Source organism: Oreochromis niloticus, linkage group LG13 (assembly GCF_001858045.2).
Source record: "Oreochromis niloticus isolate F11D_XX linkage group LG13, O_niloticus_UMD_NMBU, whole genome shotgun sequence".
NCBI classification, from domain to species: Eukaryota; Metazoa; Chordata; class Actinopteri; order Cichliformes; family Cichlidae; genus Oreochromis; species Oreochromis niloticus.
Genome location: NC_031978.2, coordinates 8,298,213 through 8,311,647, shown reverse-complemented (window position 1 = coordinate 8,311,647; position 13,435 = coordinate 8,298,213). Strand labels below are relative to the sequence as shown.

Genomic DNA, 13,435 nt, shown 5'->3' with positions numbered 1-13,435 from the left:
TTTTATAGCAGTCTGGCCTGCCACAAAATGCACAGCTAAAAATACAGTTTCTGCTTGTCCCAGAATTTATTAAATTTGATAGTGAAGTTGTAGGACTGAGTCTGGTTAGTGGTGTAGGTTTCATGGATGTGACACCTGAATTTGTGTAAAATGACCACAAGAGCATATTCCGAGACTTCTGGTTAGTTCACTGTAGTTAGGCAGAGGTGTCTTAAAAGTACCACCTTATACAGAAAAAATGAAGTTCCAGTATAAAAAAGAATAAGAAGAGAAAAAAAGCTACACCCTGCTAAATGAAGTAACTTTTAAACATTAGTCTAAATGTAACATATAGAAAGGAAATCAGTCTAAGTATACGTTACCTAGTAAGTATACTACTAATGCTTCTTGGGGACTACATTGGCCCCCGTTTTAGTATATAGAAGTATACTTGAAATGAACTTTTAGATGTACTTTTTGTTCACTATAACTGTACTAACATAATGTCCTTTCCAGTCTATAAGAGTATACTTAAAATATACTCTACTCAACACAATACTAAACTTACAAGTATACTATTGATTTAGTTTTTAGTTTATATTTGAGTTACTTCTGGTTGAAACATAGTAATTAAAATCCAGTTGAAACATATTTTTCACATGTAACAAATCACTCCATTCCCCAGACAGTCAGATAATAGTTCCAACTATCAGAAGGCTTCCTTTGCAGAGAACTACACTCATAGTTCAAGTACCAGAATTATATTGCAAACAGGTGAGAAAATGATTTGAGAGTTGAGGTTTATTAACTATTAACCCTTTTCCCTCACGGTTTAAACATTTTTTTTTTTATCCCACTTACTCTGTTCAGAAGGTAAAAGACATTACACAAGAATTTGTGACAAATTCTTGTTTAAAACATCAATTATTTGTTTCATAGTTGTTTTAATTTTACAGTTAAAGCACTGCAATGCTTGCTGGGTATTTCATTATACTTCTTAGTATGCTTCAGTTATACTTCAAATACTTCAAATAGTGTAACTGCAACTTACTCAAGTTAAAAATGATGCTGTATATTGTAGTTTACATGTGATACTACTCTCACAATGAATTGCATTTTATGCTAATACACTCTGAATGAGGATTTAGGTCATTACTCTTAGATCTACAGTAGAAAACAACAGAAATCCCGATGGTGTAATAGTATAATCTCAGTAACATCACCAATTGTTACATTTGCTGTATTTTACAGCTGTTTCCATGAGTACGGTGAGTTACCGTAAAAATAATGTAATCTCATGGAATTTTCCCACAATTACTTGCAAATTACAGTACTAAATTGCAAACATCCTTTAGAGTTTTTTACTGTTGATTTTGCAGTACTAAGCTATGGAAATTACTGCAAAGGCTAACAGTGTAGATTAAAAACTTAACTGGAGAGCTCACGTAAGATATATTCATTCCAAAGTATCACGAAGCATTGCAATACTAAACAAGGCAAAGCAGGTATTCGACAGAACATCACTTCATATTCTATACTGTTCACTGGTTTCACCATACTTAAGCTATTGTGCAGAGGTCTGGGGCAACAACTATAAAACCATATTACATTCACTTTTTACTCTTCAAAAAAAAGCAGTTCAAATCATCCACAATGCAGGTAATAGGGAACATACAAACTCACTATTTTTGCAGTCTGAAATATTGAAAATTGCCGATCTAGTGAAATTCCAAACAGCGCAAATTCTATTCAAAGCAAAAAATGAAGAACTGCCAGGTAATATTCAGAGTATGTTTTTTTTGAAAGAAGGAAGTTATAATTTAAGGGGTTTTTGTAACTTGTGTGGAACAGTTTGAATATGGAATTAAAGCAATGTCCAAACATAAAACAGTCCAAAAAGAGTTATAAAAATATGATCTTCTCGAACTATAAGGGGAAAATATTGAAATTAAGTCAATGTCTCTATTTAAAAAAAATCATGATGTGATATTATAGTATATAGTATATCAGAAATCTGTTCACTATTTTTATTACAGATTATATCAGTAAGGAAGATGACTAAATATTAACTGATAATTTATAGCAAAGGGGTGGGATTAAATAAGTGTGTACTTCTTCCCACTCCCTTTCAACATGTAAATGAATCAGAACGGTAGCAATATTGATATGTATTGACTTTTGTATAGTATTTTTTTTCTCTCTTATTTTCTTTTCTAAATGTACCTGTATATTGTTTACATGTTTGAAATAAATTAACAATCAATCAATCAATCAATTCCTGGAAACTTCAATGTTGAGCTTTTCATGCTCCTTAATGTGCACAGCACAGAAGAGAAGAAGACAGATGGTGTGAAAGAGGAGTAAAAGAAGCCATCTATGTCCACTGTGAAGAATCCTTATGGCCCACTCGCATCTTGGGTCATTTGATCTCACTAAGTCACATGATGGGGCAAGGTCTCATAATGGGTTCACCTGAAACCTTGGCTGATAGTGACCCACACCTCTTTCCACACCTTGGCTCATGTGATTAGTGATGATCAATAGTGGGTCAACAACCCTCTTGGGGACACTACCAATAGGGCTTAAAAATCTGGGTCTCTCCACCAATTGCTCTTAGAACTGAAGAATCTTCTCAGATAAGAGGTGAAACGTCTTGAAGAAACTTAAAGAATTCCAGACGCTTTTCTTTCCACGCTCCTTAGATTACAATGACCTGGATGACTGAAAACATTCACAGACAGTGAAGTTAGTGGTCTACCGTGCCAGCCATTGTGTCGAATGTATTTTGTTTATCATTATTTTATTTTATGTAAATGATGATATGCAAATAACTTACTACAGAGTAAAAGCCACAAAAAGGGGAATATACCTCCGACAGAACCAGGCTCAGGGAGGGGCGGACATCTGCTGCGACCGGTTGGGGTGAGAGAAGGTAGACAGAACAAAAGACACGCTGTGGAAGAGAGACAGAGATTAATAACAAGTATGATTCAATGCAGAGAGGTCTATTAACACATGGTGAGTGAGAAAGGTGACTGAAGAAGAAATACTCCATGCATCATGGGAATTGCAGCATAACTAAGGGGGAGAATTTAGGGTCTAACTATATGCTTTAGCAAAAAGGAAAGTTTTAAGCTTAATCTTAAAAGTAGAGATAGTGTCTGTCTCCCAAAACCAAACTGGAAGCTGGTTCCGTAGAAGAGGGGCCTGAAAACTGAAGGCTCTCCCTTCTTTCTACTTTTAAATACTCTAGGAACAACAAGTAAGTCTGCATTGTGAGAGCGAAGTGCTCTAATGGGGTGATATGATACTATAAGGTCATTACGATAAGATGGGGCCTGGTTATTCACGACCTTGTATGTGAGGAAAAGAATTTTGAATTCAAATCCTGATTTAACAGGGAGCCAATGAAGGGAAGCCAAAACAGGAGAAATATACTCTCTCTCTCTAGTCCTTCTCAGCACCTTTGCTGCAGCATTTTGGATTAACTGAAGGCTTTTCAGGGAGTTTTTAGGACATCCTGATAACAATGAATTACAGTAGTCCAGCCTAGAAGTAATAAATGCATGAAACAGGAAAATGACTCCAAGGTTCCTCACAGTGTTACTAGTAGCCAAAGTAATGCCATCGAGAGTAAGAAACTGGTTAGTTACCATATTTCTAAGATTTTCAGGGTTGAGTACAATAACCTCAGTTTTTCCTGAATTTGGAAGCAGAAAATTAGACGTCATCCAGGTCTTTATGTCTTTAAGACATTCCTGCAGTTTAACTACTTGGTGTGTGTTATCTGGCTTCTTGAATAGATAAAATTGGGTGCCATCTGCATAGCAGTGAAAATGCTATTTTTACTGATGAGGCATGTATAATGTAAACAGAATTGGTCCTAGCACTGAACCCTGTGGAACTCCATAATTAACCTCAGTGTGTGAAGAGGACTCTCCATTTACATGAACAAATTGGAGTCTATTAGATAGATATGATACAAACCACTGCAGCACAGTATCTGTAATACCTACAGCATGTTCTAATCACTCTAAGAGGATATTATGGTCAACAGAAATGAACCCTGCACTAAGGTCTAGCAGGACAAGCACAGAGATGAGTCCACTGTCAGAGGCCATAAGAAGATCATTTGTAACCTTCACTAAAGCTGTTTCTGTGCTGTGATGAGCTCTGAAACCTGACTGAAACTCTTCAAATAAGCCATTCCTCTGCAGATGATCTGTTATATATGATCTGTCATCCACATACCTGAACCAAGTCATTGGTTCAGGTATGTGGATGACACCTGGGTGAAAATCAAATTTCACAACATACCACAATTCACGGATCACATTAATTCGGTGGACCAAAACATCAGATTCACCAGTGCAGCCAAAGGTAGCGTATGCTCTGCTAGCTGTGCCCTGGCAGACTCTTCCGAGCAGCCGAGGAAACAGGATTGGTTGGGTGATGGTGAGGAGGAAGCATAGTCTTAAACAGAAGCCCAAGGTATACCACCAACCTGTTCATGTCTCTAACCGCTTTTCCCCACTCGACACACCTGTCGGGGATCAAACTCTGGTAATTGGTGATTTACAGTACACATCAACTTTTAAATGTCCCCCATTAATGATGGAAATCTCAGTCTAAGGAGGCTAGCCTGCCACTTTTCATATTCTATGGTTGCTGTTGTCTCGAGCTTCACCTGTCTCAGAACAGAATCACCAATTACCAGAGTTTGATCCCTGACAGGTGTGTCGAGTGGGGAAAAGCGGTTAGAGACATGAACAGGTTGGTGGTATACCTTGGGCTTCTGTTTAAGACTATGCTTCCTCCTCACCATCACCCAACCAATCCTGTTTCCTCGGCTGCTCGGAAGAGTCTGCCAGGGCACAGCTAGCAGAGCATACGCTACCTTCGGCTGCACCGGCAACAGGAGCCTGATAGCGGTGGGGAAAGAAGGAGTGGGGAAGAAGGAGTTGTTGAGTCGAGACGTTCTGGATTTTACCTTTGTCTCGAGGACAGAAGCATGAACAGTCTGTGTTGGGGGTGTGTGGGGTCTTTGAGGATGGAAGCAGCTCTTCTCTGGACTCTGCGATGGTAGATGCTCTGCAGAGAGGGCAGTGGACTCCTGGTGATCTTCTCCGCAGTTGTTATCACTCTCTGCAGGCATTTGCAGTCCATAGCAGTAGTGCTGCCGTACCATGCAGTGATGCAGCTGGTCAGTGTGCTCTCCACAATGCAGCTGTAGAACCTGCTGAGGATCTTGGCCAACATACCAAATTTCCGCAGCCTCCTCAAGAAGTACAGCCGCTGCTGAGCCTTCTTGACCAGCTGTGTGTTGTTCAGTGTCCAGGTGAGGTCCTCACTGATGTGAACACCCAGGTACCTAAAGCTGCTCACCCCCTCCACTTCAAGGCCCTGGATAAACAGCAGCTGGTGAGGCCTCCTCTTTTTCCTCGTACCAACTATCATTTCCTTTGTCTTGTCAGTTTTTAAGGTGAGGTTCTTGTCCTCACACCAAGACACTAGACCGGCCACCTCTCTCCTGTAAGCCACTTCGTCTCCTCCAGTGATGCGACCGATCACTGCAGTGTCATCCGCGAACTTCAAAATGATGTTGTCTTTGTTGGAGGTGACACAGTTGTGGGTGTACAGGGTGTAGAGGATGGGACTGAGGACGCAACCTTGTGGAACGCAAGTGTTTGTGATAATGCTGACTGAAGTCCTGTTGCCAATCCTGACGGACTGAGGCCTGCCAGTCAAAAAGTCCTGTAGCCAGCCACAGAGGGTGGGGTGCAGGCCGAGTGTTGCCAGCTTGTGAGTGAGCTTGTGTGGGATGACTGTATTGAAGGCGGAGCTGTAGTCAACAAAAAGTACTCTGATGTATGAGTCTTTGTTTTCCAGATGGGAGAGGGAATAGTGAAGGGCAGCAGCAATTGCGTCTGATGTGGACCTGTTGGGCCAGTAGGCATACTGCAGGGGGTCCAGAGTGTCTGGAATGTTACTCTGGATAAAGACCAGTACCACTCTCTCAAAAAACTTTGCAATGATTGGAGGGAGTGCAACTGGTCTATAGTCATTCAGGCAGGTGGCTGGGCTTTTCTTGGGGAGAGGGATGATGGTTGTGGTCTAGAAGCATGTGGGGACAGTGTTCAAGGAGGTAAGAACCTCCGCCAGCTCATTGGCATATGCTTTAAGGGCCCGTCCCGGGATGTTGTCTGGTCCTGCTGCCTTGCGGGGGTTGATCCTCCTCAGGGCTTAGTGCACCTGGTCTATTGAGACCGCTGGCGGGGGTGTGGGTTGGGTGGTCTGGGGGTTCTGGCAGGTCCAGGTGATCTGGGGGGTCTGGAGGGTCTGGAAGGTCTCGAAGCGGGTGTAGAATGCATTGAGATCATCCAGCAGACCACCTGCAGAGCTGACGGTGCTGGTGCTGGTGGTGGCCCTATACTCTGTGATGTGCTGCAGGCCTTGCCACATCCGGCTGGGGTCAGCAGAAGAATAGAAGCCATCCAGCTTCTCTCTGTACTGCCTCTTGGCCGCTGTGATGGCTTTCCTCAGTCCATATTTCGCAGCTTTGTACTCTGTCTCAATGCCTGATCTAAATGCAAGAGACCGAGTACGCAGTATGTGCCATACCTCACTGTTGATCCACTTGACCAATGGTACTGAAGTAGAGGAAGCAAGACGAATAAGTTGAGTAAAGTTTTACTTATCTGACTGTTTTGTTTCGCTTAATGCATCTTATAATCTAGTGCGCCTTATGGTCCGAAAAATGCTGTAACTTCTACCTTCCTTTAGCATGTCCAGAAGTCCAACTTTTTGTACGATGGTTAGCATCTTCCTCTGCCTTTTGGGTGCATCTGCCTTTGACGGTGCAAAACGTTTCGTCGACATTGTTGTGTTTGTTGGGGAGAAAACTTACAAACATGCAGTACGGCACTTCAGAGTCACACTGCTAGCGATCACAGATTTATGTAAATTTGACAAGCTGAACGCATTCTGTACTGTACAGGAGACATGGCACGAGATTTATTGACAATGGTCTACAGCCAATCAGAGCACAGAACACAATGCGCTGTTAAAAAAAAGCGTGCAAAATTGCACACAAAAAAAATCCACGAAACAGCGAGGCTGTTTGTCCCGGTTAACAATTCACAAGTACATTCTGCATATTTGTTAAATGCTTATCTGTGATGTCAGAACACAGAGAATAATAAGAAATTCTTACTCTTATTTTGATGCTGTAGCCTAAAAGGATGGAAACAGCAGTGAATAAAATCTCTCCACCGCAGTGTTCATCCTGTTGCTGTTCTACTCTGGATCTTCCAGCCATATCTCAATATTTCCATCTTTGAGCTTTTTAGTCCAGATTTCCCTAAAAAAGATGGAATTCTGAACATCTGCAATTCAAAGCAAAATCCGCATGCTGATGAAGTGATTGCTGCAGAAGAGCTGCTAAATGCACCATGCAGATTAGTTTTTTTGCTGCTCAGACTGAACTTTGAACCTGATTTGGAATCTAAAAAGAAACAGGAAAAAAAATGCTTCACAGCCTGCTTGTTATCAGAATCCAAGTATAATTAATTTCTGCTGGAGGTGTATATGATATCTTACCTACATCTGACACATTGTCCTTTCTGTCCTGTGATGTAGGTATCATCTGGCCCGTGGAATGTATACCGTATCCTCTTCGCTACGTTAGCCTGGTCCTACCTCTGACCTACACCACAGAAGCCCTTCGCTGTATCATGTACAGAGGTAACACTCATTTTTGTAGATTGAAATTGAAATGAGGCAGTGTTTGAACATGATCATCTCAAAAACTATTGCAAAAAATGAATCAGGATCTATATGAAAACTTATGCAAGTTAGTGTAAGCTAGTTTAAATATGAAAAAAGCCTAATATTTGAACACACATGAATGAAAAAACACAAACTGCAAAAGACAACTAGTGACTTTTTCTGAATGTTATATATGTTATGTTATATATAGTTAAATCTCATAATACTGAAAAATAAAGAATTTCGAATAATTTTTAACATGAACTTCTTAGTCACATGAGTAACACCATTTTCATCCACCTTTAATGTTAGGTTGAACACACATGTCAAGTTGTGCCATAAAAATATCAATAGATTGTCCTGTCTACATAGAAGAAAATATTGGATTTTCCTGATGAAAACTGATTGTTCTCTAATTAGAATTTTTGTTCTCTCACAATATCACGTTATTACAATATACATAATTATCACAATCGTACAATATAAATATTGTATGAAGGTGATAATTATATTGTACTAACATGATAATTATGTATATTGTAATAACTTGATATTATATTTTTCAAACGTGAAAAGTACATTGTAGTAACATGATAGTATGTTGTACAAACATGAAAAGTATATTGTTAGAACAAACTTTTCACGTTATAATGTGATACAGCTCTATTTTTATTTTGCCTGGGTGGCAGCTCTACGCTTCCATATAAACCAAACTGGAAGCCTGCTATTTGGAATTGAAGGTGACATTTTGGCTCGAATTTTACCTTTTGCGAACTTCTCCTACGGATTTGATTGGATCATTTTCTTATTTGGTCAGTGTCAACTACACACCTGGGCCATATTAAATTGCAGAGCTTTTGAGTTTTTGTCACAGGGAATTATGATGATTTGCCATGAAATTTATATTGCTCTCATTCCCAAATATATTGGTAAAAAAGAGGTAAAAATCAATGATAACATCATTAAGGTATTGCTCACTGTCAATTCACTGCAGGTCCTCCATCGTAACAGTAATTCCTCCTTTCAGTGGGGGAGGAGGAAACTGGATCAACCTGTGAGCCAGACCCTGATGTTTATGTTTAGTCGGGCTGGAGCCTGGTTTGCACTGGACCAAAGTACACACATATGATAAGGCTCCAACCCTGAACATATTTCTACTGCCATATTTGACATTGGCGACAGCGCCACCAAGTGGGAACACGAAATGCCATGTTTTACACTTTGAGGGTCTTTGGGTCACCCACCTCTATACTGTACCCCAAATTTCTCCAGGAAATCCTTAAGGAGTTGGTCTTGGATTATATTGGAAACGGTGAGTTTTCACCAAAGGGTGTGACCCCAGCAGCATGGTGAACATTGATGTCTCGCAGTGAGGAACGAAATTACTATAACTCAAAGAAATCCAGTCAGATCACTACCAAACTTTACAGACGTGATAACATATCCTTCCTGAACAGATTGATGTGCCCATTGTCAGGAATAGTCAGAGCACCACCAAGTGGGAACAGGAAATGTCATGTCTTAAACTTTGATGTACTGCTCCTCACAGGTTGATGAGATCCACCTGAAAAGCAGTGAGAATAAACATCAGTCCCTCCTGATTCTTTAGTGTAATAATTGTGAGTTGACATTGAACGGTGCACCCTGGTGGCAAGGCGAGTTGCCATGAAAAATTAAGTAGCTTTTGAGGGGTTTGGAAAGCTCAAAAAACTCTTGAAATTTTGCACACACCTCCAGTGTCACGAAGGCTTTCTTGTTATGTGATCATTTTCATGGAATATTACAAAATGGCGCCACAGCGCCCCCTACAAAATTTCAAAAGAGCAGCTCCTGCCCTGTGTTTCATCTATGAGTCTGAAATCTGGCTGGCTTATGTAAAATATCAACATGAACAAAAAAAGGCTCTAGGAGCAATATCCCAAACCAAACAGGAAGTCATCCATTTTCAATTGAACATGTCATTTCAGCTACATTTTTCCCTATTTTCAGGCCTCATACTTTAAAGAACTCCTCCTAGGGATTTCATCACATCAACATGATCTTTGGAGTGTGGAATCTAAAGACCTTTGCAATGTTAAATTGCGGCGCTTTTTACGGTTCATAAAACAAGGTGGTCATGGCGGCACCTGGAGTTTCAATCACTCGCCAAAAAGCAGTAAACTGCTGTCACTCAAAAACACAATGTCCAATCTCTACCAAACTTCACAGGCATGATGAGAGTCGAGCTCGGAAATGTTTTATATGTCATTTGTCAGTAATGGTTAAAGTGCCACCTAGTAGGACGAGTATAATCATCATTGAACGAGATGAAATTTTAGCTTGTGGTTCTACGCATGAAATCCATCAATGTGATATCAGATCGGACCTGCTGGGTGTAGGTGTTGGGCGTGTCTCGACGCTTTGGGTACGAGGGCCCTCTCAGTGCTGCTTGCAGCTTTAATTTTTATTACAATAGAATGAATTGAACGTTAACATTTCTGTTGAAATTGCTGTTGCTTCTTTCTTAGGTGATATGCTTGTAATAAAAGAAGCACTATGTTATAATCCGCTCGCTCCTCCCCTACTAAACCGTCACTTAATCTATTTCAATACTACATGTCTGCCCTTACTTGATGTGTGTGTGTGCGTTGCTTAGTTCCGCTTTTCTGTCTCCATCTGTTTCCTGTTCTTAATATACTGCTTCTGCATCTCTACAAAAGACTTCCTGTTCTGCACAGTATTTCAGTCTTGCTCACCACTTTGTAACCTTTAACACACTTTATGACTGAAAAGTGGCCTTTTTCATATACTGGCCTGCATAAGACAAAAATAATCAGAAAATAAGTACTAAAATATATATATATTCCTTAACACTTCTCATCAGGCTGGGGTTTGTCTCGGATGATGGTGTGGCGAGGCTTTGCTGTAACCCTGGGTTGGAACACTTTCTTCGTCATCCTGGCGACAGTCATCCTGAAGCTGCGGATGTGACAGCCTCACCCCACAGAGCCTCCCTCAGAACGGGGGGGTGGAGGTGTCAAGCGAAGCCCTGAAGTCAAAGACTCACCTCGGCCTGTTTAAATGGAAGTGTACATTTGGGATTCTTCACACAGAAATACACAAGCTGTAATATATGCAGTATGTTATCTAGGGATCATATAGGATCTTTTAATTTGTTTCACTTCTATCTGCACCTTCTATAAAAGTACAGTCAGATATTTTTTTAAGTGTGTAATAGAAAAAAGGATATTGTACTCATAAATATACAAAGATTAGTGTAAATTAAATTTTCCAACAAAATGATGTATTGTTCTTGATGTTTTGTCTTTAATACTACAGGATTGATTTTTTTTTCAAGTGGCGCAGTCCATGTTGGGGGTGGGTGGCTGGTGAATGTACTGAATGTAACAGTGTCTTACATGTAAATGTAAGACACTGTTTTTTGTCCTTAAAGTATATACTGTCTATCCTACATGTATTTGCATTATAAAGACAAATCCATTCAATTTTATATGTTCAAAAAAAAGAATCTTAGCACAACAGAAGCTTTTTGTCCACAAGAAAATGTGAAAATGTTTTCCAAGCAGAGAACCTGAGTGGAGGATTGTTGCATAATGTCGTGGGACTAGTTTTAAAGTGCTGATTGCATCATGTTGCTCAGAAGGTTCTCACCCATTCAGACTTCCCACAGAAACACCATCTTCTCTATCTGCTCGCTTTTAATGTTTGTGTTCAGCTTTTTGTCCTGTCTGTTTATGACTTGACAGGAAGTGGTTGCATCTCACCGTGTTACCAGGTGCTGCAAAATCGTCACGTAGAGGTGCATTATCGCTGTTGACTGTTCAGCCTGAAGGTTTTCTCATTTTTTGGTGTGCCTGCATCTCTTTTAGGAGGAGATTGGTGATGGGGAAAGTATTGGTACTGTATCTGTTTTTTAATTATTATTTCTCTCTACTTTGCTGGACAGAGTGGAGGTTCTTGGACAGATTTCCTTTCGCTGGTATATAGCTGTACTAATCCATACAAATTTATTTTTTACAAAGACATTTAATTTGCTCAGACTTTTTATTAATCTTTCTTTAAGAATAATACAGATTAAAAGCACACAGGAGTAATGCTGCTTTGAATTAAACATGTTATGGAAAGTAGGGAGAAAAAAAGGGAAGAAAAATCAAATGAAAATACAGAAATAAGGTGTTTATAGTCAGAAAGCTTGGTTTTCCTTCCTTTTTTATGTAGAAGTAAACTGCAATGAAGAAATTTTAATCTTGAATGGACTTTTGGGGGTGTTTTGACATGCTGTAACAGATACCACTCTTTGTTTTGTGGGGTATATTTCCAATTAGAGGTTAGAATAAACAATGATGAAAACAATTTTAAAACAAGACATGCCTATATCTCACAGGTTGTTTATTTTTCTGTCTTAAATCTACATCATAGGTGCATCATAACCAAAAACCATGCACAATAACCTGATGTGCACCTCCCCAGCAATGTAATTATATCTCTTGCTGCTCTGCTGTACATTCATCAGTGTTCCTGTCGCACATTTTAAGGGACATTGTGTTCTTGATTGGTAGAAATAGGGGAGCGTTGACTTATTCGTCTTAATTAAACAGCTTTCTGTGATGTTCAGAGGACTTCTAAATGGACTTCACTGTATTTTGCCAAACTGTGAGGATATACTGTAGCTCTGTTCATAATCTTACCTCTGTGCCTCAGTTGACTTTTGTCACACGGTAATGTGTCTTTATATAAGATCATGTTAAAGTGGTGGTAAATTGTTACAGCTCAAGTAAAACTGTTGCTGATTCTGTAAAGATGCTTTTGTTTGTTTGGTTTGTTCTTGGAAAGCTGATATATTGTTGCCAAAAACTCAGTTTGATCTGTGTAAAATGTCAGATTTTTGTTCAAAAGTGCTTTGTATCGATTAGTGAGTAATAATCTTGTGTTCACTACTTACATTTACTTTCCCACACTCCAGTTGGAAATGTAAGTACAAGACCAGCTAAATAATATGTAAAAGCAAACATCTAAACAAAGGTCTGCATGTCTTTGCATCTTATGATTTACATGAACTGCAATGATCCAACTAAAGATCCTGATTTAAATTAGCTATGGGGATTCTCCTGTATTGGTCCTATAATGCTAACGATATCTCAAGAACAAGCATATCAAATTAAATATTTTAGACTTTGGTAAGACGGATGCAGCACAACAGTGGCAAAATTGCTTGTTTAGTCATTGATTATAGACTCGAATAGCTACAATGCTGCCTTGTGGATATACGAAGTATATCGATCCTAATTAACTTAACTTAAATGTTATGCCATCAAGTAACACATTAGTATTCTGTACAGACAATAATAGACACAATTACGTAGACTTTATTAGAAAGACATATTTTAACTTAACAAAAACATATATTTTAAGTAAAATGAAAATAAATATGAACAATCCACCTCATTCATTTTTTTGAGTGTAAGAAGATCTGAAATGTAACCTGGAGCCAAACCATGGAGAGCTTTAAAAACAAATAATACAACCTTAAAATATATAAATAAAATAAATAAATATATAAATTCTATATTTAACTGGCAGCCAATGTAGAGATGCGAGTATCAGAGTAATACTCTCTCTTTCTGGTACCCGTCAGGAGCCTTGCGGCTGCATTTTGAACAAGTTGCAGGTGGGACAGGCTTGAGTGACA

General features: G+C 39.4%; 1 protein-coding gene across 4 annotated transcripts in view; it reads left to right on the top strand.

The window, feature by feature from the left end:
* Positions 1 to 12,992, top strand: part of LOC100704929 (ABC transporter G family member 20) — a 111,349-nt gene extending 98,357 nt beyond the window's left edge. For all 4 annotated transcript variants that reach the window (XM_019366590.2, XM_019366592.2, XM_019366591.2 and 1 more), the window contains 2 exons: positions 7,618 to 7,722; positions 10,610 to 12,992. In XM_019366590.2, the coding sequence (XP_019222135.1) occupies positions 7,618 to 7,722; positions 10,610 to 10,716 (212 nt within the window). In that variant the 3' untranslated portion in view covers positions 10,717 to 12,992. The remainder of the gene's footprint in view (positions 1 to 7,617; positions 7,723 to 10,609) is intronic.
* The last annotated feature ends 443 nt before the right edge of the window (positions 12,993 to 13,435 follow it).